General features: G+C 42.3%; 1 protein-coding gene across 4 annotated transcripts in view; it reads left to right on the top strand.

Moving 5' to 3' along the window:
* Nucleotides 1–1,684: 1,684 nt before the first annotated feature.
* APLP2 (amyloid beta precursor like protein 2) overlaps nucleotides 1,685–23,629 on the top strand; it is a 58,347-nt gene continuing 36,402 nt past the window's right edge. For all 4 annotated transcript variants that reach the window (XM_072954122.1, XM_072954121.1, XM_072954120.1 and 1 more), the window contains exon 1: nucleotides 1,685–1,895. In XM_072954122.1, the coding sequence (XP_072810223.1) occupies nucleotides 1,791–1,895 (105 nt within the window). In that variant the 5' untranslated portion in view covers nucleotides 1,685–1,790. The remainder of the gene's footprint in view (nucleotides 1,896–23,629) is intronic.

Raw genomic sequence — 23,629 nt, 5'->3', positions numbered from 1 at the left:
CACACGGGTGGGGATGGGATGGGAGCCAAGCTCTCTGGTCTCTTCTTATCAGGGCACTAATCCCCTCTTGAAGGCCCCATCCTCATGAACTCATCTAACCCTAATTACTCCCTAAAGGTTGCATCTCCAAATACCATCCCACTGGGGAGACAGGACTTCATACACGTATGATGGGGAGGACACAAGTCAGTCCATAGCAACAGTTTCAGAACTAGGACCAACACTCAGCAGAACTGGTTTCAGTGACGCTGCACACACACATGCTGGGGTCTCCAGGGTGAAGGGCCCTGCAGTACGACAAATTCATGTCTGGTCAGTGGCAGAAGAGAGCTATAGAAATAAACAGGGGAGCAAGCGCACAATGTAAAACGACATTCCGGGAATTCAGAAGCAGAAGATTTTACCTTCAGGCGAGTAGAGGAAGACAAAAATGTTTTCAAATTGTAAATATTGGACCGAGGACAGTGCAGGCATGGGGGAAAGGTGCGGGCTGGCTTTGGGGAATGGGGTGGAGCCTGTTCCCCCGCAGGAACCGGCATGTAACGCAGTGGGGCTGGGAAACCCAGCGTTCTTCTGGTGGCCGCTCTCTGTGTGCTCTGTGGACACTGTCTCTTCCCTCTTACTGTCTGTTCCCGGGGTAGAGACCCTGTTCTCTACTTACTTGGAAACTAGCAAGCACTCTGCGGAGGGTGGTTCATAAATCACGCGGCTACTGAAAGGAAACAAAGCCAGGGGCGCTGCAGCCTTGGCGGGGCCGTGCCAGCTGTGAACCGGGCAGCGGGACCTTTCCCAGCTGAAGTGGAAATGTAATGGAGCAAGAAGGCAGAGAGAAGCAGGTCTCTTGCTAGTGATCGTACACTGAAGAAAGAAAAATGATCTTTTCCTGAAACACATGAGGAAGGGGACCTGGGCTTTGAGGTCAACGTGGACCTTGCACCACTGGTCTCCGGCAGGAGGCAGCGATACCTGGCTCGAGTGGCCGCTGCGAAGGAAGAGTAAGGATGAGGCCTAAGGAATAGGGGTCAACAGGGTGGAAACACGGCCAGGAGCGGCGAGGAAAGGGCAGCGCTGGAAAGGGGCGCGCCCTGCGCGGGGGTCGGAGCGGAGGGAAGCTGCTTCACGGCAGCCCTTCCTCTGCCCAGAGGGCCTTCTATAAACCGGCCTGGACTCCGAAGAATTCATCCTGTTTTTTTTTCCTGTTTTTAATAAAACCGTTTTCAGAACCGAAAAGAGGGCGTTACCCAAAGGAATCTGGAAAATACCCCGCAGGGGTGGGGAGCGGGGCGTGCCCATATCAGGCGGCTGCAGGCGAACAGACCAGCGCAGTGCGGGCAGACACCCGCGCAGGGCGATGCAGCCCGGGGCGCGCCCCCGCCAGTGCCGAGCCGCGGCCGCCCACGCACCCACGCACGCACCACGCACACCCCACGCACACCCCACGCACATCCCCGCGCACCCGGGCCGGCAGGGCCCGGGGGGCGGGGCGCCAGCGGCCGGGGGCGGGGCCTGGAGGGGGCTCGCGGCTGGGGCGGTGGGAGGGGCGGGCTCTTCCGTCCCTTGATTGGGCCTGAGCTGAATAAGGGGCGGTGTCTTAGGGCCGCTCTGCGGGCGAGTATTGGGGGCTGGAGATGGAGGGCGTGGTTTTGTGAAGTCAGTTCCGGTTGGTGTAAAACCCCCGGGGCGGCGGCGAACGGGCTTCAGATGCTTCTGGGTCGCGGCGGGGAGAGCGTTGTAATCTCTGTGTGTGTGTGTGAGCTTGAGAGCCGAGCGCTAGAGCGACCCGGCGAGGGATGGCGGCCACCGGGACCGCGGCCGCCGCGGCCACGGGCAAACTCCTGGTTCTGCTGCTGCTCGGGCTCACGGCGCCTGCCGCGGCGCTGGCTGGCTACATTGAGGTGGGGACCGGGCAAGCGCCCGAGCCCAGTCTCCTGCGCCCGCCGGCAGAGCGCGGCCTGCGGCTGGCGGGCCGCGGGGGCCGGGCCGGGCTGGGGGCGCGGCGCGCGGGGCGGTGGGGGTGGTCCGGCGCTGCGGCGGGTCTGGCGCGCCCTCCCCCGCCCGCCCCTGCTTGGCGCAGTGCTTAGCGCTGGAGGTCGGGCTGCGTCCGCCGCCGCAGAGGCCAAATGAAAGGCATCGGGGTTGCGGGGGGCGGCGGGCCGTCTGAGCCACCCCCAGCCCCCATCCCGCCCGCGGCGCCGCCACATCCTCTGGGGACCCCGCGCCGCTCCTGAACGCCCACCCGCCTCCCCCGGGACCGCGCGAGCTTCTTGCCGTGCGCCCCGCGGCCCCGCGGCGGCCCGCAGCCCCGGACCCGGTGCGGCTGGGCTCGCTCCGGGGCGCCCCGCAAACCCCAACCCCGGGCTGGAGCTGGCGGCGCGCTCTCCGCGCGGTGCCGGGGCTTCCCACCGGGAAGCGGTGGACGCGGCCTTTGTTGGCGTGGTGGGCCGGGCCGTGGGGAAGCGCCGCGGTGCCGGGGCGAGCGCCTCTCGGGCTGCACGGAGCTGGCTCCCGCACCCCGCGGCGGGCGTGCCTCCTGCTTCCTGCGGGCCTCCCTCCCAGATCCACCGCTCTGGCACCGGGCCTTCGGGAGGGATTGTTAAATATAGCAGCTTGCCCGAGTCTGATAAACAAGGGGAGAGCCCTCTCTGCCGTCGCTCCCTTTGGTAGTGGGTTTCCGCGAGTGGGTACGGTGCCCGTGAATACGTTGTGAAAACTCTCTTGTTTAACCGTACTTTTTTAGTGTCCAAATTTAATAGTTTTTCTGCACCTGATAACCGCGTGAACATCGCTGTACCTCGAGGTGGTTGCGTTGCCCGCGCTCCTGGGGACTCGCTGGGGTCCGGGCAGCGGGGACAGGCCGGTGGCTGGGGTCCGTGGGTCCTGCCGCGTGGCCTGGCCACTGCCGCTTCAGGGAAACCTTTCTATTCCTGAGGGAGACGAGGGACTTTTTTACTTGCCCTCTCGAAATAGTGCTTGAACTGTCGGACTGAAATGAGTATTTCTGGTGCAGTTTATTTCCCCTCTTCACTGTTTTAAAAAATACGACGGATTTCTGCGCATTTGGCTAATTTCAGAGAGAAGTGATACTGGATTTGATTACATAGGCATTGACCGAGAAGTTTCTAATAAAAACACAAGGTTAGAATATGTTCTTCTGAGGAATGTTTAAACATTTCCACGACTAGAATAAATCTAATCAAGAACAAGCCTCCGATGGAACGGCTTAAAACGTTTGTATTCATTCTGCTTAAAGCTTTGATCCTTTAGGGAGAAAAAAAGGAAGTTTTAAGTAGAAATAGTTACTGTTTATATACGCGTTCTTTTAGACTAGGGTTATTTTAGTTTCCACACGATGGTTGGTTAGCTTTACATTTGTGATTCCTGCAGGAAGGCAAGCTAAACCAGTGAGCTGGGAGGGGAAGGAAAAAAAGGATTTTGTATGGAATGTAGTTTTAACTCTTAGGTCAGGGTGTCAAAAACCATTGTTCACACGATTTTACCTCGCTTCCCGGGGGTATGAGTAATTTCAAGCACTAGTGAATTCACAAAAAAGGGTTCATCAATTTTAAAGAACATCATCTTTTCAGGTTTGAACAGAATAGTAACACTCGTATTCCTGCAGAGAAAGAGAAATTAACAATGTCAGAATCAGGTTTTGTGGATTAAATTTATTACCCACATCCTAGTTCAATTGAAAAGTCTGGCTAGACAGAAAGTAGGAAATTTGGTATTTCCCTAAAGTGGTTTTTGAATGCCATTTTATGTAACTTCTGCTATTTGGAACTGTATTTTTGCCTACAGTTACTAAATTATCTTTCAAATTGTTTTTCCTTATGTCAAGCAGGCAGAATTTCATTCATATGTATATAATTTTATTTTGTTTATTTGCTTTCAGGCAGAAGCCTGCCTAAGCCTTAATTTAGATGAGAATGGCCTAAATCAGGATTGTCTTTGGGACAGACCTTATTGAGATTAGCCAAAGGGATTCTGGCCAAATCCCTGATCAAATTGCTTGGCACAGAATTATTGATTGGCGAATCTTGAATGTTGCTTGGTGTTGACTGAATTAATCTCTTACACCTGTTTAAAAGGAAAAAAAAATCTCTGTGCTCAGGGTCACTTCCTCTGTTAAATCCGAGACAAGTTCTGTTGTGGGCATGCTCCCACTGGGAATTCTCAGACAGTATTTGTGCTGAAATTCTGCACTCTGTACAGTGGACACTGAGGCTTCTGAGAGCTAGAACTCGAGTTCATTCTGTCACGTTTCAAAGTAAGTGGGCCCTTCGGTAGCCGATTTTCAGGAAACTCAAAGTGTGACAGCAGAGGTGGAGGATCAAGAAGCCGTGAGTCGGCATGTGAGTGATGGTAGAAGGGATGTCCGATTATGGCCTGGATGGATATCGATGCTTCTGGTAGGAACTTCCGTCTTTACTTATCATTATCTATGTTAAAACTAGTTTGATGAATATGGTGAGTTGAATCTTAGCCATCAGGCCCTCCTTTTGTAGCACTCAATTCCTCTGAAGCTGGGCTGCCCCACAGCATAGCTACCTGTCCGGCTACTGAGTTTGCAGTGTGGCTATTGTGATGGAGACATGAATTTTCCATTTTGTTTAATTTTAATTAATTTACATTTAAAAACAAATAACTCCATTCAGTTTTTGGAAGACTTTGGACTATGTTTGAAACAACTTGGTACGTGAATCTACTTCCTGAACTACGTTGTATGACATCTAAATGGCATATCAGATATTTCCTGTGAAAGTTTAACATCTGAATTGAGATATACTCTTAAGTGTAAAATGCATGCCATATTTTGAAGACTTAATGTGAAAAAACTTGTAAAATAACTCATTTATAATTTTTATATTGATTACATTGATGGTAATATTTTGCACATTGAGCAAAATATATTAAAATTAGTTTCACTTGTTTCTTCTAATTAATGTGTCTGCTAGAAAATACAGTGTATATGACTCATATTTCTGCTGGACAGTGCTAATTTAATTTTTTGCTTAAGGCTGGTGCTGCATGTTTTTATTGGCACAATTTTTTAGTATGTTGCTATTTTTCCCCCCAATAAAGTCTTGCTTGAAGTTGGTCCAGCATAGTCTTAAGAACAATTCTGAATTTTTTAATGTAATTTTTCCCATTAAAATTTTTATTTGAAAGTAATTTCATGCATACGGAAAACTGCAAAAATTGTACAACTTTTTATACCCTTTATTTACCCAGATTCATCAGTTGTTAACATTTCCCCTATTCAGCATGTGCTTTATCATTCATTTTGTTATTATGCATTTTTTGCTGAGTTCTGAGAGTAAGTTGCATGCATCATGCTCCTTTATTCCTGAAAGCTTAAGTGTGTATTTCCAAAGAACCAAGGACATTGTCCTATGTGACCTTAGTATAGTTATCAGCTTGAGGAAATTTAATGTTGATACAATACTTTGATCAAATCTACTGTCTGTATTCCATTTTGCCAGTTGAACCAATAATGTTCTTTATAGCATTTGAAGACATATTTTTTTAATTTAAAGAGCTTTAGAGTTATTGGCAATAATATGTGAAAGTAATACGTTATTTTTTCCAAATATAAAAATCATATTTGTAACTTACCTGATACTGTTTTGACCCTGCAAAATCAAAACTTAAAAACCTTTCAAGATTCTTTAATTACATTACTCACCCTTACTGACTTCTTGGGCTTTTGCGTTCTTTTTAAAATAGTAGAAGAAAAATTGTATAGATAGTGCATGTTCATTGAAAAGTTAAAAAAGTGCATATAAACAATAAGAAATGGAAAATAGTCTGAAATCATGTTATGCAGCAAAATCTCACTCTAAATGTTCTGGTGGCACATGTCCCTCTAGAGCACCAGGTGCATAATTGTATAAAAGTGACATGTATTGCATGGTTTTCTCTCTTTTTTTTTTTTTTAAATTGAAGTATAGTCCGTTTACAATGTGTCAATTTCTGATGTATAGCATAATGTTTCCGTCACAGGTATAGGTACAGGTACATACAATCTTTTTCATTATAGATTAGTACTAGATATTGAATATAGCTCCCTGTGTTCTGCAGTATAACTTTGTTGATTATGTTTTATATATGGTAGTTAGTAATATATTGCATATTGAAGCTGGTACCTAACAGTTATTATTTCAAATTGTCCTAAAATGAACTACTGAAATAAAATAGTTTTCTGTGTGATAAAAAGTAGGGATAAATTTTTGTACAGTAATTGCAGAGTCTGTGGAGGGAGGCCATTTGAAAATTCAAAATCGCCCACAATCCAATTTTCCTGAGTTGTTTTTTAGTGAGATAAACTAGATTACCTTGACTCTTAATTAAATTTAGTCTAGTGTACCTTGATTTATGGCCTGAGATGGAAAGTGAACCATGTAGGTACATTCAAATAGAAATGAGTTACAGTCCTTTATATCGACTACAGCTAATAACTACTTTTTGCTCAGAGAAGTTTTCTTCCATAAGCATCGCACAGCCTTTTTTTAATGAGATCTTGTTAAAGGTAGCTATGATCTATCTTTAAAATAAGACTTTTCACTTGTTACTCGTCCCCCTAGTGTTTGCTGAACACTGTTACGAGGTTCTGTGTTAGACACTAAACCGTGGAGTAATGAAGCAAACATGCAGAGTGCCTTTTCCTCTGCACAGGGCACTTGCATGTAATTTCTCGGCCCCACCCCAGAGAGTCTCCCTGGGTACCTCTGGGATTCTCATTGTCACGAGCTCCCCAGGTGATTCTTCGTGCAAGTAGAGAAAAACAAACTCCAGCAAGCAAAGAAGCCAGCATAACTCATTTGGGTGCATTATATAAGTCCCTGATGAAAATCTGGTGAAGTCGTATTCCTATATGCACCTAAAAAGGGAGTCAGGAGTGGCCAAGGGTTTGAGGTCATGCAGCAGGGCTGGGGTAAGACTCTGTCCTAATCTGAGTCTATAGATCTTTTTTCTGCATCAGGGTGTTTCGTAATACTTCTCTTTAGGTTGCATATTTCTTTTTACTCCTATTTACCTGTCTTCTCCACTACCAAAAAACCTGATACGACTATTTTCTTTAAATGAAAGTAATTTCATAGATGCTGCAATGTATCATGAATCAGTATATAGTGAACTGTGTTATCTTTGAAGGATGTAATTACAGGGCACTTTGCCTTTTTGCATTTTCCATGGATTTTTATAAAGATGTCTAATGCTTTTTTTTTTTTAAATGCGAGTTCCCTGTTTCTCTCTCTCTCTCTCTCTCTCTTTTTTTTTTTTTAAAGTAGTAAGCTTGTTCATCTTTGGATTCTGAAAAAAAAACTTTTAAGAAAAGAAACTGTGACCACCTGTGGGGAGTCTTATCAAAATCAGTGTATGGGGTTATTTGGAAGAGAAAGGTTACTGGCACCAGATTCACCGTCACTGGCCTAGTTGACAGACACTGTTAGGAGGAGGCTGAAACAGTAACCAGGATGACCGGAGTCAGATTTTGGTCTAGAAAAAAGCGTTTGCAGTGGGGCACCTGCAGTGTGGGCTCAGCAAGCAGCACAACCTTCTCTGATGCAACATCCAGAGGCGCACGGGGCCTTCTCAAAGCCCATCAGCACGAGACCCCTCGAGTCTTACTGGACAGATTTATATTGGGTGCTTCCAGCCAAACCAGGCGTGGGCAGGGGGATTGTAATGCAGTGATAGACTTGGACCACACGTTGGGTTCTGTTGGAAAGGAGGGCTATGGATGTTGGGTAGCTAACAACCTAACATTGGCCACAAGGGCATTCTCCACTTGGGAGGTTATACAGCGGGCTGGCTAGGAAGAAAGAACTAATTTATTCTTCCCTAAATTATCTGTTGAATTGAAAGTTTGCTGATGAAATTGAGACATCAGAGGAACTTCTCACACAGTTTACTAGGATCTCGGCACTTCATTTGAGGAGATACCGCCATCCAGGATGGAATGGCTGGAATGGGGAAATATATGGAAAATTTATAAGGGAGATATATTTAGCCTAGAGAAGAAGAAAACATGGGATTTGGTGTTGGTGGTGAGGAGCATAAGCGTTTTCAGATTTTTGTGTGTGGGCTCTGGAAGGCTACATAGATGACTTGCCCAGGCAGAAGCACAGTTTTTATCTGGAGAGATGATCCAGTAAGAGTGTAAAGTGTGTAGGACCTTTTATTTGATTCCTCTTAATTGTGAACATTACCAGCATAGTACAGTAAATATATAAAAACCTTACTTATCTCCACCACCCAGCTTTGTTAAATTTTAACACTTCGCATATTTGCTTTAGCCTTTGGTTTTTTTTTTAAAGAACTAAAACATTATAGATAGAGAAATAAAACATAATAGAAAGGCCTCCTGTGAACTTACCCCCACCCTATTAACCTTCCTTTCTGGGAAGTAACTCTTGTCTTGAGTTGGGAATTCAGCATTTCCATTCATGTTTTCATGCTGAGAGAGAACCCTTTCATCTCTTTGGATTCCAAAGAAGCTTGCCCGAGCTCTTAGAGTTGTAATAAATATTTACTTATCAGTTCAGAATTTGAGCACATTAAGATGATTTCAGAAAGTAAGAATGCTGAGATATTTGAACTGAAAGTAAAGATTTAGCACCGTACCCACCCACGAAGGTGCCAAGCGTACAAGATCCCATTGCAGCCCTCCCGACCCACATCTAAAGTGTTTTTAAGCCTTTAAAATTTAAATACACAAAGGAAAAAAATTTACAGCTCAGTGTATTTTTCTAAAACAGGTGCTTGGGTAACCAGTGCCAAAGTCAAGAAGTGGAAAGTTCCCATCCCCCACCACCCAGTAACCGTCACCCTGATTTTTATGGTGGTTAAGTCTTGCTTTTCTTTACAGTTTTACCACCAAAGCATTCGTACCGAAACACTGTAGTTTAGTTTTTCCTGTTTTCCAGCTTTGTATGAAGAGAATCCTTCAGTATGTGTTCTTAAGCATCTGGTCTCTTGCACCACACATTGCTGAAGGTCATTTGTGCTGTTGTGTGTGGCTGTGGGTCCCTTGTTCTTTGCTGTATAGTATTCCAGAGCAAAAGAAACCACAGATTGTTTTGTTGACGAACCTTTGGAATGTTCCCAAGTTTCAGGTTCTTGAAATATTATGTGTGTCCTCTGTGCAGCTTTAGAAGTTCTTAGTTTTAATGTCTACTTTATCAGTTTTTAAAAAAATTTATGGTAGGTGCTTTCTGTGTCCCATGTGAGAAGATTTCCCCACCCTGAGGACGTAGTTCATCTCCTACGTTGTCTGCTAGGAGCCTTTTGTTTTGCCTGTCACATCGGGAGCTACAGTTTACCTGGAACTGATTGTTGTGTAGGTATGGAGTAGTGGTCTTTTTATTTTTATCTTTTCCCTGTGGCTGTCCAGCTTGCACCCATTATTGTCAAGGTCATCTGTTCCCTCCTGTTCTCCCGTGCCACCTTTGTTGCTAATTAGTACTCAGTGTGGGTGAGTCGTCGTTGAAAATGTTAGGATATCCTTTTTTATGGATGAATAATATTCTACTGTATGTATATTTGTGTGTGTGTATTTTCTTTGTTCACCTATTAATCGACACTTAGGTTGCTGTGTTTATCCCCTTTAACTCCTTTGAAAGTGGTTATTTACTTCTCTCTCATTACTTTGGAACGTATTTATATAATCTTTTGCTATCCCTTTAGTGGTTACTTTAGACATTTCAGTCTCTTTCACTTATCAGTGTCTTACATTAGTTGGTACTTTTACCCTCTTCTTGTACAATAGAAGGGCATTAAAACACTAACTCTATTTAACCCCCCTTAACATTTTTGCCATTGTTGGTATGTATGTTAATTTCATTTAAACTCCAGAAGATCTCACACAAGCCATGTTTTATACAATCAAATGAATTTGGATCAAAAAAAAACCCAGACAAATGAACTTAAATATAAAACAGAAACATACCCACAGACAGAATACAAACTTATAGTTGCTGGGGGTGGGTAGGTAGGAAGGGACCAACTGGGAGTTCGAGATTTATAGATACTGACAGGTATATATATATATATATATATGTAAAATAAACAAATTTATACCGTATAGCACAGGGAAATATATTCAAGATCTTATAGTAGCTCATGGTGACAAAGAATATGAAAATGAATATATGTATATTCATGTATGATTAAAACGTTGTGCTGTACCCCAGAAATTGACACAACATTGTAAACTGACTATAACTCAATAAAAAAAATAATAAAAATTTGAAAATGAATTTAGGTCAGTGATTATCAGCTCTGGAGGCACACTAGTATCATCTAACTTTTACAGGACACAGATTGCCCTCACTCCCATTCAGACAGATTACATCAAGGTCTTTGGAGGAGAGAGTGTCAAGCATTAGTGTTTCTTAGAAGCTCCTCTGGTGATTCAAATTTATCATGAGATTGAGAGCCTCTGATTTAGATTTACATACATACTCTCTTTGTTAGTCTTCATGCGTCTTGTATCTGACATTCTTTTTCTGATAGTTTTTTATTTTCCAAAATATATTTTAGAATTCTCTTAAGCTTGGCTGGTGACATATTCTTTCATCAAGTATCTGTTTCAGTGACATTCTTGCAAGTTCATTGAAAATATTTCTTTCATCATTTTAAAGGTTTTATTCTTTATTCTATTCCTGGTACTTAATGTTATCAATATCCTGATGTTGAATATTATCGATAGCTTACCAGAATTAACTGTCAGATTGTTACTCCTTTGAAGATAATATGTCCCTTATCTCTGACTACTTACAAGATATTTTTCTTTAAACTGATTTTCAGCTATTTTACTATGCACTTAGGTGTGGATTTTTAAAAAACGTATAGTCCCTTGATATCCTTTGGGGGTTGGTTCCAGGACACCTTCCCTATACCAAAATCTGTGGTATTCAAGTCTTTTATATAAAATGAGCTAGTATTTGCACATAACCTGTGAATAGCCTCCTGTGTACTTTCAGTCATCTCTAGATACTTATAATACCTAATGCAGTGTAAATGCTATGTAAATAGTTGTTGACCCACGACAAATTCAAGTTTTGCTTTTTGGAAGTTTCTGGAATTGTTCCCCCAAGTATTTTCAGTCTCAGGATATGGAAGGCTGTCTTCTGCTCTTAGAGCTCCTGGAGTCTGTGGCTTGATGTCTTTCATCAGTTTTGGAAAATTCTCAACCATTGTCTTAAGTATTAAAAGTATTTAAATATTGCTTCTGCCTAGTTCTCTCCTTTTCTCTGGGACTCCAAAAACTAACATCTTAGATGTTGCTATTCTGTCCTTTATGTTTTAACATGCCTCATTTGATAGATTTTCTTCTGATCCATCTTTCTGCTTACTAATGGGTTCTTCAGCTATAGCTAATCTACTGTGAAGTCCCGTCCATTCAGTTCTTATTTTCAGTTATTGTAGTTTTCAGTTTTACAATTCAAAATTGATTTTTTAAGTTGTTTTGAGATAACAGCTGAAATTCTCAATTTTTTTGTATTTTGCATTTTTGAACATGGTATGTGTACTTAGTCTATGTCTGGTAATTCCTGTAACTGGGGTCCCTGTGGGTCTTTTCCTATTGTCTGTTTCTGTTGATTATTCATGTTACGTTGTCTCCTAGTTTGTCAAATTATTTTTGTTTATGTGCCAGACGTTGTATTTACACAAATGCTTGTAGATTAATTTGAATCCTAGGCTGATGTTGCATTCCGGGGAACGTTTGATTTGCTCCTATCTGGAATTTGAAGAACTGGCAGTCCAGAGTCTCAGTCTCTGTGAAGTCCTGCCGGAACGTCTGGATCACCCTTCTAGGTTTCAGGCTGCTTTGGGGTATCCACTCCAAACCACAGGTGTATTTCCTTTCCCGTCTCCTTCCCGCCCGGGACTCCAGCCCCTTTCTCTTCAGTCCTTCCAGGCTGTCAAAAAGCAGACCTCAGCCACTCCCTTCAGGGTCTTCCAGCATCCCCAGAGTAAAAACCCCAGAGCAGTGTTCACCTCGTTGGGCTCTCATCCTCCCCTGAAAACTGACCTGGGAAATCTTCACCGTCTTTTTAGATCCCTTACTGCCTTTAACTAAGTGCTTTTAAACATATTTCATGTTGCTTTCTAGCTGTCTTCATCAGAAGATTTGGTCTGAATTACTTAGATGGCCATAACTGGAAATTAATTCCCTTGAAATTGGATATCTACTGGGAGTTTATGGAGACAACCTATGTGACTTCAAGTAGTTAGGGAAGAAGAGCAGTCAAGCAGGAGTGGAGTGGCAGATTCTGGTGGTGGTTGGAGTAATAATAATGATGATAATCATATTTATGGTACAATTACTATTTATAGTATTTTGCACATACTTATTGAAACTTACTGAATTATCTTCTGAGACAGGAACTAAGGTTTTGATGTTTTTCAGGTGTCGGAACTGGGACACGTACAGATAAAGTCACTTGACCAAGGTCAGGTGTCAGTAAGTGATGAACTGGCTCTCCAGGTTGTGCCGAGTGGTGGAACAGATGGCCTGGGTCAGAGGCACGGAGAAAGGGTATCTCGGGTCGGCATGGGCCCACCAAAGGCTCATGGAGAAAGTCTACATTTAGGCAAAAATTTACAGTAAAAATTCTTAGTAATCAGAAAGTAAAGTGAAAACTCATCTGAGGTTGTTTCTCGATCTTTCTCTACTACCAAACCACGGTCAGGTCATGGAATTTAGGTTGACAGTAATTGTACATTATGACCTGAATGTGTGTCATCTCAGGAGCATGTTTCCTACTTCTTATAATCTTTCATTAAAAACGACTGTCAGATTCTAAATTGATTCTTTACAAATGATTATTACGGTGTCTTTTAGTGTGTGTCCTCTGTTAAAGAAGACATTTATGGTCATTGTGAAAAATTTAGAAAATACAGGTAAAGCTAAAACAAGCAAACAAAAAGAAAGAAATGAACTGTAACTTGCCATTGAGGTAAATAACTTTAATTTTTCCAGTGTGTATTCTGGATATCTTTCTTTTTTGAAAGAATGAATTCCCCCTTATATGTTTATAACCTGTTTTCCTGCCTTTTGACATGCTGAATAACTTCTCAAGCCATTAAATGTTTTACAGCATCACTTTTAATTGAATTACACTTCATAATTTGGGGCTTTTTAAACTCCCTGCATTGTTAAATGTACACTATCCACCACTCTTAGTTGCCTTCCGTACTGTGAATTTTGGAGTACTTTTGCAGCAGTATTGGAACTACAATTTGAATATTTTGTATTGCATTTTGCCTTTATTTTGTAAGAATGAGTGAAAAAAATGGGAAACAAAAAGCATTTATTTTATTGACAAGAAGCACCTGGTTTGATGGAGTTGGTGCCTATTTGGTGCTTTCTATTCTAGGTTGAGAGTCTTTGAACTGAGGTGAACACCCAGTGGGCTCAATTATGTAGGAAAAGTAAGGAATGTTTAAAAAATGCTGAAATTAAGTTTTCAAGGGTTTTTTTTCTTAAAATACTAGAAGGAGCTGAGATTCATATTAATTATTTGCTTTTTCGTGGCAGAATCCCCCCAAATAATGTGCATGTCTTTGAGCTTGCCGGTCTTTCCAGGAATGTATTAGACATAAAACAAGAGTTTCTTACTCTACTTTTTGTTTAATTCGTCCCTTTATAATTGGGTATTTACATTTCTGATTTTTTCCTAATGCAAACAATATGCAATAGATACCTCTTTTTTGTATCTCAAATTGACATTTAAAAGAACCTTTGGGTATAACTTGTTCTTAAGTTGAAGACTTTCCGTGGTAACTGGCTCATCTCAGGTTCTTCATAGTCACATTGTTAGCTCATGTTTATTAAGCTGCTGTCTGCAGGGCACTGCAGAGCACTAACATCACCGCTGAAGGCAAGGAGATAAACGAAAGAAGCCTTTTTAAGTGGCTGGAAAAGTGGCAGCCAACACTTCTCCAGTCTTTCAGAATAGGTTATTTTAATCTGGCTTATCTTTTAAAACTATGAGGTTTACTTCCAGATACTTTACATTGTCAGCCACACAGTTAGTGTTTTCAGTTCTTTTGGGTGTGACCCGGAAAGTGGAATTGCTGGATCATATGATAATTCTATGTTTAACTTTTTTTTTTGATGTTTAACCTCTTGAGAATTGCCAGTTTTCCACAGTGGCTGCAACATTTTATGTTCCCACCATCAGTGCTGTGGTTTCCAGTTTCTCCACGGCTTTGCCAACACTTGTTTCCTTGGTTTGTTTGTTTTTGTTTTTTTGATAATAGCCATCTTAATGTGGGTGTGAACTAGCATCTCATTGTGGTTTTGATTTACATTTCCCTAATGATTAGTGATGTTGAGAGCCTTTTCATGTTGGCCATTTGCATGTCTTCTTTGGAGAAATGTCTGTTCAAACCTTTGATGCATTTTGAGCTGGGTTTTTGTAGTGGTTCTTGATGAGTTATAGGAGTTGTTGCTGAGTTACAGGAGTTCTTTATGAATTCTGGGTATCAATCCCTTATCAGATGTGTGATTAAAACATAAAAATTTTTATTTAGTGAAAAAATATGAAAATGAATATATGTGTGTATATGCATATATATGCATACTGTACTTTAAAAAACGGTTTCTTTAAAATTTTGGGGAAGTGCAATGTAGCTATTTTTTCTTTTGTTGACTGTGTTTTTGGTATCATATCTAAGAAATCATTGCCAAATCAAATGTTGTGAAGATTCTTCCTTAGGTTTTCGTCTAAGAGTTTTATCTTTTTGGTCCTTATGTTTAGATGTTTTACCCATTTTGAGTTAATTTTTGTATGTGGTTGAAGATAAGAGTCCAGCTTTATTCTTCTGCAGGTAAGTATCCAGTTTTTCCAGCCGTGTTTATTGAGAAGAGCTTCCTTTCCTGACTGAACGGCCTTGGCGCCCTTGTGGGAGGTCGTTTGAATGTATATGCAGTAGTTTATTTCTGAGCGCTCTCTGTCCGTCTTTTGTTTTATGCCCATTCTGTACTGTTTTGAATACTAGCTTTGTAGTAAGTTTTGCAATCAGGAAGGGTGAGTCTTCCAACTTTCTTTCTCAGGATTGTCCAATTCTGTATACATTTTAGGATTTTTTTTCCCCTGCAAAAAACACTTTTATGGGGATAGCATTGAATTAGCAGATTTCTTTGAGTAGTACTGTCCCCTTAACAACATGAAGTATTCCAATCCTCGTATACCACAGGTCTTTAAGTTATTATAATCAAATTTATTATAATTGACAATATGATTAGTTTTATACTGTGACTTCTGGATGTTAAGTGTTTGATGAACTGTACTTTTTTAATCCCTCCTGACTGTGACGCCTCTAGCACCTCACCTCAAGTAGAGACGGAACACCTGTAGCCTAAAGACAGAATGGGACCTACCCTAACTCCTGTTTTATCTGGCTCTCACTTTGTTGGCCTTCTTTGTATTTTAAATTCAACTGAAGCATCACCATTTCCAAATAACATGTGTGTTTGAAGAAATTGGACATCTGGCCGCAGCAGGCCTCCTTTAGTTGTTAGACTCTAGTCTCCCTGCGGGAGGTCGAGTGTGAGCCGTCATTTTTGTCTCACACCCCCAGCTGCTCCTGGGACCCCTCTCATCTGTAGGCCCAGAGTTTTCAACCTTTGTTGAAAAGAGGAGAAAGTTGGCTTGAAATTGCCTATTGCAGTAACTGTCTATTACTCACAGCAGATGTCAGGTGACCTGCAAGCCACATTTCACGGCAGAATCTTCGCTGATTGGCTGGTTGCACTCTGCCCGGCTCCCACCCTCTTTGAAGAGGATTTCTCTCTTAATGCTAATGTTTTTCCTTACAGCAGCTTCTCTCTCTCTCATAGCGACTCTAAGAAAAATGATTATTTGAGGCTTGATTAGCTTCCTCAGAATCTACATTAATAAAATGTCCTGCTGGGCTGTTATTTTGAAAGATTAATCTTGCAAATTGATACAAGTCATTAAGACTGAATGTTGGTTTGTGTTGTTTTTAAACAACGGAAATAGTCAAGACAGATTAAAATCAGATTAAAATGTTTTAAGCATTGATTTTAAAAGATTAGATGCAAAGCACAGACTCAAAGCCGGTAAGCTCCCAGCCAAGCGGAGCCATTACGTGTGGTTTTGTGTGTGTGTGTGTGTGTGTGTGGTGAGTAAGAAGGGAACTTGTCGCAGAATGGTGGGTTGTAGGTCTAGTGCCAATCCCTGCCAGATGAGTGGGTCCTCACTAAAATATCCCCACGGCGATCTGATGTTAGGCAAACAGCATCTATGTCTGTCTCCAAAAAGCTGTAGAAAACAAAACAGACCATAGACTCAGTGGATTTAAGGCATCAATGTTTGCTGCAGTAAACATTAAGAAGATAATGTTATAACTGTACCACTTTCGGCATCTTTTTCATTTGGTAATTTGTGAAGATAAGTATCTTTTGGATGTCACATCAGTGCCACATCTGTATTTGGAACATTTTGGAGTTTTATGGGAGAAAATGTTTGGAAGAAAGCAAAGAGATGAAGAATTGATCACAGAGAGAGTGTCCTGTGCAAATATCAGACATCAGCGACATCATTTTGTACCAGCATAGGTAGAGTTCATTGTTGGCCAGGCTGAAATATTATCACATTAAATATTACTAAGAGCGAGATGTGGCTTTTGTGATGTGTGTCACTGTTAGTCTCACATGCGTTTGGAAATGTTTGAAACCAGCTTTTTTCCTAGGGTAAAGAATTCATTTTAACCTAATATGGACACTTGTTTCATCCTGGCATCAGGCATTAGAAATGGCAGAAATTCTTCCATGGAGCTCCTGAACTGTTCCCACCGCGGGTGAAGGAGGGTCATTCTGATAACGCCCGTGTGGACTGCCCAGCCTTGGCTTGGGTCTAAGCTATCAGGTAGTATTGGGCCTAAGGAGCTGCTCAGGTCACCAGATTTGAAGGCTTCAAGGTGCAGTAGTCCTGATGACTCTGTAAGGCTGGAAGGAAAACATGGAGGGGTTTCTGTAGACAGTGTGTGCTGCACGTGCTCTCGTGTCTGGTGAAAATTACCTAGGTGCTCAAATACTCAGGAGACCTTTTTTTTTTTTTGGTAAGGATGCTGCATGACGGCAGAAATCATTTTCTCCCTGTGGTGCTTGGGTTGATGATGTTGAGAGGCTGATCTAACTACGACTAAGGACGTGTAAGCTCTTTACTTTTAGGAGAGCTGGTTGTTTGTAAACTGGTTTGCTTGTTGGTGTCCTCAATCCATATCAGTTCTCACAGGGTGAATTTTTAAGAATTGTTGAATTTGGGTGTGTGTACACATGCACACATACATATATGTGTGTGTATATGTTTACATATATATGGTTGTGAGTTGTAATGACATATTAAAGAATGGAGACTATTTGGGGTTTTTTAACTGTCTGGGAATGCATGACATAATTTTGCAGAGTGGTGGTTATTTTTTTTTCATTCAAAATATAATAGTTTGGAATTTGCTGACGGTCGCTATGCTCTCAATCTGCCTTTTATTGATTTGCTTTTATGGGGTGTCTGAACTTAAATTAAAATGGCAAGCTGTTACATGAAGTAATTGATTAAGCTTGGTTGGGCAGTTTCTGTAAATCGTCACAGAATGGAGTTGTTAGCACAAGGGAAGGGTGGTTTAATTGCTCCAGGAGAAAAAAATGATAAAATGGATTTTTTTAAAGAAAGTGTTTGGGGAAGGCTTTCTGCACTGGTATGGAAACAGCACAGGGTTTTCTGGAAAAGGTAGCTGAAATTGGGAGTGAGAGAGCGCTGGACAGACATTTTTGGGAAAATGCCTGCCTCCGTGGTGGACATGATTGAGGCCTTCATATTTAGTGAATTGGCAGTGGGAGTCATCCAGGCATGTAAACTTGAAGGAAATAATAAGATTCTTAGAGCGACAAAAGATACTCATGCTTGCTCCGGCGAAGTTTTCAAGGAAAAGAGAGGTCATCTTCTCTCTGTACTTTACTAGATGTGAATATAAGATGCCTCAGCTACTTTGCTCCACAGTGGAAACAGTCCAAAGTAACTTTTATGATCAAGATACTTAAGTTAATGAAAACATTTGCGTTCTTTTTACTCTCTATATTTGCTCAGGAATAGACTACCACTTTATAATATTATACCTATAGAAAACAGAGGTACCATCATTGTACCTTTTATTGTGGCTTAACTTTTAGCTGCCCTGTCGGGACCAGTCGGCCTGTGAGTTGGGCATCTCCCATATGACAGAGTTTGGGAATCTTCCCTTCTTTATTAGGATTATTCTGTTTGCATGGTCTCCCCTACCAGCCGAGCCTCCCTGCAGGTGAGAGCTTGTGACTCTTTCCTTGTGCTGTCTGTCTCTGGAGCCTGCTTTTACAAGGCCCTTACAGATGTTTATTGACTTTTCAGAAATAATTGAGTCAGCAATTCCTGTGTGATATGAACACCATGTCATGCATATGCTGTCTGTTCTGGCCTTTTTTTTTTTTTTTAATCTTTGAAAGACCTTTGGATTTTGTTCTGTGGTTGTTAGAAACTTGGGAGAAGGTTTTATTTTGTTTGTTTTTGTTTTGTCTGTCAAAGAAATCACAGTTCTCTTAATATTTGTGGATCTCAAGAGTTGCGGAACGGAGGCATGGCGTTGTCCACCCCCTCCTCCACCCTCCGTTGGATAAAATGAGAACTTTGGCTCTTGGCACTGCTTAGCCCACTTACATAACCCACTCCAAATCCCCTTTAAGAAGAAATGTCTCAAGGTCCTTCTTCCTGTCTAACTCCTGTTCATTATTTTGCTTGTAACCACTGTCACTTTTGAACGAGCCTGGCCTTTTCAGAGAACCTTTGTGGCTCTTACCCATTTAACTCTTGGCGGCTGGGGGTGGGGGTGGTTCTCCTGGAGCCAGCCGAGTACCCCGTTCTTGTACCTACCAGAAGCCCTGCTAGCCTTCATAATGGAAGGAAGGAAAGTGCATTTAAATGGAATTCCACAGGTGAATAAAAAAGTCACCAGGCCACGCCTTCCCTAGCACAGTGTTAGCTGAACGTTTAGCACAATGCTGTCCAGTAGAAAGAAGTGCAGGCCACATAGGAAATGTAAAGTTTTCTAGTTGACTATTTTTTTTAAAGCAAAAAATAGGTGAAGTAAGTTTTAACAATATATTTTATTTAACTCAGTATATCTGAGATGCCGTCATTTCATGTGTAACCTGGACGAGTGCAGAGGCACCCTAACTGATCTCCTTGTCTCCACCTAATCTTGCCAGATTAGACCTTCTCACGTTCTGAAGTACGCCTGGCGAGGCCATCCTCATGCTGGAAGACAGCCCCAGCACATGCCGCTGGAGAAGGGGTTCTGGAGCCAGGTCTCCACTCCCTGCAGCTGCTCCTCCTCCAGGCCGAGTCCTGTGCCTGCCCCGCTGTAGCGCATCTCAGATCACTGCATGCTGGTCCTGCCTCCTCACCTCTAACCCAGAGATTATGTTTCCCACTTTTTTTTAAAATTATTGAAGTATAGTCAGTTTATAATTTTGTATCAATTTCTGGTGTAACAGTGATTATATTTTTAGCTTTTTATTGTAGGAGTTACAAACATATCCAGACAGAGCAAATAACCACATTAACCCTCACGTGCCTGGTGCCTGGCTGCAGGGCTGGTCGTTAGTGGCCTCTCATGCACACTGTGGTCCTGGCTTCCCTGTGTCGGCATCCTGTTCCGACGGTGAGCTCCCCGAGTCCGTACACTCAGTCTGATCAGTTCATGCAGTGTATTCATTCAGGCTGTAGCAAGTACCACGGACTGAGTGGCTTCAACAGCAGAGACTTACTGTCTCCCTGTTCTGGTGGCTAGAAGCTTAAGATCAAGGTGTGGGTGGGGCCACACTCCCTCTGAAGGTGCCGAGGCAAGATCTGGCCCAGGTCTCTCTTGGCTTCTGATTAGTCCTCGGCTGTGGGCACCCACGTCTGGTCTTCGTGTGGCATTCTCCCTGGGCCTGTGTGCTGTCTCTCCACACTCCCTCTTGTCATAAGGGCGCCAGTCATATGAGATTAGGAGCCCACCCACCTCCAGAATGACCTCATTTAATTCATTATGTCTGGAACCATCTTATTTCTAAGTAAGGCCACATTTGGAGGTCGTAGGGGTTAGGACTTCACCATATGTACTGGGAGAGGGAGACAGACACAGTTCAATCCACAACACCAGTGACTAGCATGGTGACTGTAATGTAACTGTAAGTGATCAAATGAGGTAATCTGAAGAAAGCATCAGAATTGTATTTTCTTAACAGGCATGATTTAAATAATCAAAATAGATGCTTGAAAACCCAGAAAACAAATTTATGGTTACCAAAGGGGAAAGGGGAGGAGGGATAAATTAGGAGTTTGGGATTAACAGATACACACTACTATCTATAAAGCAGATAAACAACGAGGACCTGCCATATAGCACAGGGAACTATATTCAGTATCCTGTAAGAAACAATAGTGGAAAAGAATCTGAAAAAAGAATATGTATATGTATAACTGAATCACTGTGCTGTGCACCAAAAACTAACACAACATTGTGAGTCAGCTATACTTCAATTAAAGAAGTAATGTAAAGAGGAATATTGATGTGACCAGTGGAGCAAGCAGAGGAGGGTGGATGAACATAGGTCGGGCGGTGGAAGAGTTCAGTCCTTTTCTTAATGGGAAGTTGATAATACTGGGCTGACAGGGTACGAAAGGGAGGTGTGCTGTTGAGAGATGCGGAGGCCCTGGCGGGGGGAAAGGGCGGGGAGGGCTGCTCTGCTGGGAGCCTGGCGTTGGGTGGCTTTTCAGGCTGGGCGCATGGATTCACGTGGCAAAAGTTAAAATTAGAAAATTGAATCTTGCTGTACTGCAAGAGTTTCTTTTTTTTCCGTTTAACTTGTCATTCATTATAGATGTACTTATATGAAGTGTTAATCATTTAGAAATTGCTGCTGAGTGATATCTCCTAATTGTTATTAGTTTAACTAAATGTCAAAAAAAAAAAAGTCTAACTAAATGTCTTGGAACAAACCAAGAGCACAGGCTTTAGATACAGAGTCACCTCCTTGGCTGTAAGGGATTATGTACTAGGTTCTCCGTGCTGTTTCCAGGTACCAGGGTTAGAGAACCTGGCGAGGCCCCTCCCCTGGAGGAACCTGCATTCTGTTGGAGGGAGATGGGCACACAGGTGAATGAGCAGGTGGTTTCAGATTGTTGGAGGGGGAAATAAAACCCCGTCCTCGGGAAGGGCCCCCAAAGGATGCACATTTGAGCCGAGTCTTGTAAGGTGAGATGTGCCAGCTCAGGGAAGAGTGGGGGCAGGAGTTGTAGGTGAGAGCCTTGAGGCAGGAGAGACCTGGCTTGCGTGGCAGAGGGTGGTGCCCAGTGCCAGGCTGGGTGATGGAGGGCGCTGGGGAGGAGGCAGGGGTCGTCAAGAGTTCAAATTTCTTGAAACACGAGAGTGACTGATGGGTTCTGCCTTGAGATGATTCAGGATGCTGTTTGTGCAGAGTGGCTCAGGGAGGGCAGAGGGGACACAGCTCCCCAGAGGCCCACCTGACCAGTTGAACAAAGCACCCCCCGTGCTTCGCCCTGTGGGGGCTTTCACACGGCTTTACATCCTTTTTGCTTATTCTTTACTTGTGTGTAGCTCTTCCTGTTGTCCTTTGTGCGTTTATTTAGCAGTTAGGTGGCTGGAACCCAGGAAGGCTAATTAATGGCTGAGACGGCAAGCAGTAAACATACTGACTAGCAGCGCGTACTAGCTGTGTTACTTTATTTTTTTTAATTGCTGATGATTACAATAATGCACATGGGCACGGGTCCCAGACAGGAAGAATTGTCTGCAGGCAGATCTGGTGTGGGCTGATAATGCAGTCTGTATTTACTTTTGCATTTAAATGCTACATAAATCATAGGAAAGATGCCTTTCTGACTTGCTTTGAACTTGGAGAGGGTGGAGCTCTTTCACATTTGTGTTATTTTTGCAGTTGTTTTAATGGATATTAGAAGTTAAAGTGACCTGTTACACCAAGATTGGTATATGAATATTGCTTGCACCTGCTAAAAACACCGTGGACTGTTAAGGAGACTAGCGTATGGAAATGGCCGTTTTTGTATTTTTAAATCTGCATGTCCTCTCCCTGCCTTGTGAAAGCCATCCTGGCAAACTCTAATTTTCTGTTTACAAATAAAGAAAGAGATGAGTTATTCACAGAAGAGTTTCTACCCTTTCTTGCCTTTCAGCACGGCAGAACCTTGGGAATAAAGAGCTAATCCTTTGGTTTTCATGGAATAGTAAAACTAAGAAAAATTAAAGTGCATGCCTAGCATGCACGAGGTCCTAGGTTCAATCCCCAATACCTCCACCAGAAGTAGTAAATGAATAGATAAACCTCATAAAACCCCCCCAAAAAACTAAGAAAAAATTCTAGGTTCAATCCCCAATACCTCCACCAGAAGTAGTAAATGAATAGATAAACCTCATAAAACCCCCCCAAAAAACTAAGAAAAAATTTTAGATGTAAGGTTGTCAATTCTTAATATTATGGAAGGAATATTTTTTAAAAAACAGGCTACGCATTCATTTACTGTTGCTGTCGTCTTGTGAAAAACTTCTTAAACCAAGAGGTAGAAAGGAGATAACCTTAGAATTCAGGACAGTCACTTCTCGAGAGGACAGCCAGCAGGTCGGCAATTTGTACATCACGTGCACACACACGCGCTCAGATCTTTCTTGCTGGTCTGAAAACCTGTTAAAATCTTACCCCCATGAGTGTTAGGGAACCTCTGCTTCAAAACACCAGCAAAAACTGTTCTAAATATTAAAACATGGATGTTTTCAGCTGTGTGGATCTGTCTTTTTTTTTTTTTTTCTTTCTTCCTCCTGGACGCTGTGTTAAAGGAAAAGAGATGCAGTGAAATCAGTTCAGATCTCACATTGGCTGTTCACGTTGGGGGTGTGACATCGCAAAGTCAGAGCATTTCAGCCAAAGCTGACGTGTTGGATAGTTTCCCAAATTAACTTTGGTAAAATCACTAAGTTAAGTATTTCTTTTCTTTTTAAATTTTTTTGGTGGGGGAGGTAATTAAGTTTATTTACTTAATTAGTTTTTTAATGGAAGTACTGGGACTTAAACCTAGGACCTCGTGCATGCTAAGCATGTGCTCTACCACTTGAGCTGTACCCTCCCCCAGTATTTATTTTCGTGAACAGTAGGTTGAGTATTTTCGTGAAATGTCTGTCTGAAGAATAGAATATTTTTAAAAGAGGTGTAACTTACTACATTTCCAGTACTTGAAATATGCTCCCAAATTACCTAATTTTTAATGACTGACTTTATGCATTTTAAGTAAACAAAATATTATGGAGCATTAAGTCAGCCGGAAGTATGCTTACAGTTTCTGAGAATGCTGCCAGGTTTGTGCTAGGATATTCCACTGAAAACTCCCCATCGCTTCTATTATTTCTGTCACCTGTGAATCAATCAGAATGACTTAGAATGAGCATATTTAGTGACTAGTCATTTGCACTTGTGGGTATTTGTTACCTGAAATCGTGTCACCCTTTTAAGGTTTAGGAAACATCTGTGTACCTGCCCACAGTCCTG

The sequence above is a fragment of the Vicugna pacos genome, chromosome 33 (genome assembly GCF_048564905.1).
Source record: "Vicugna pacos chromosome 33, VicPac4, whole genome shotgun sequence".
Classification (NCBI taxonomy): Eukaryota; Metazoa; Chordata; class Mammalia; order Artiodactyla; family Camelidae; genus Vicugna; species Vicugna pacos.
Note: the sequence above shows the minus strand (reverse complement) of the source record. Positions and strands in the feature narration are given on the sequence as shown.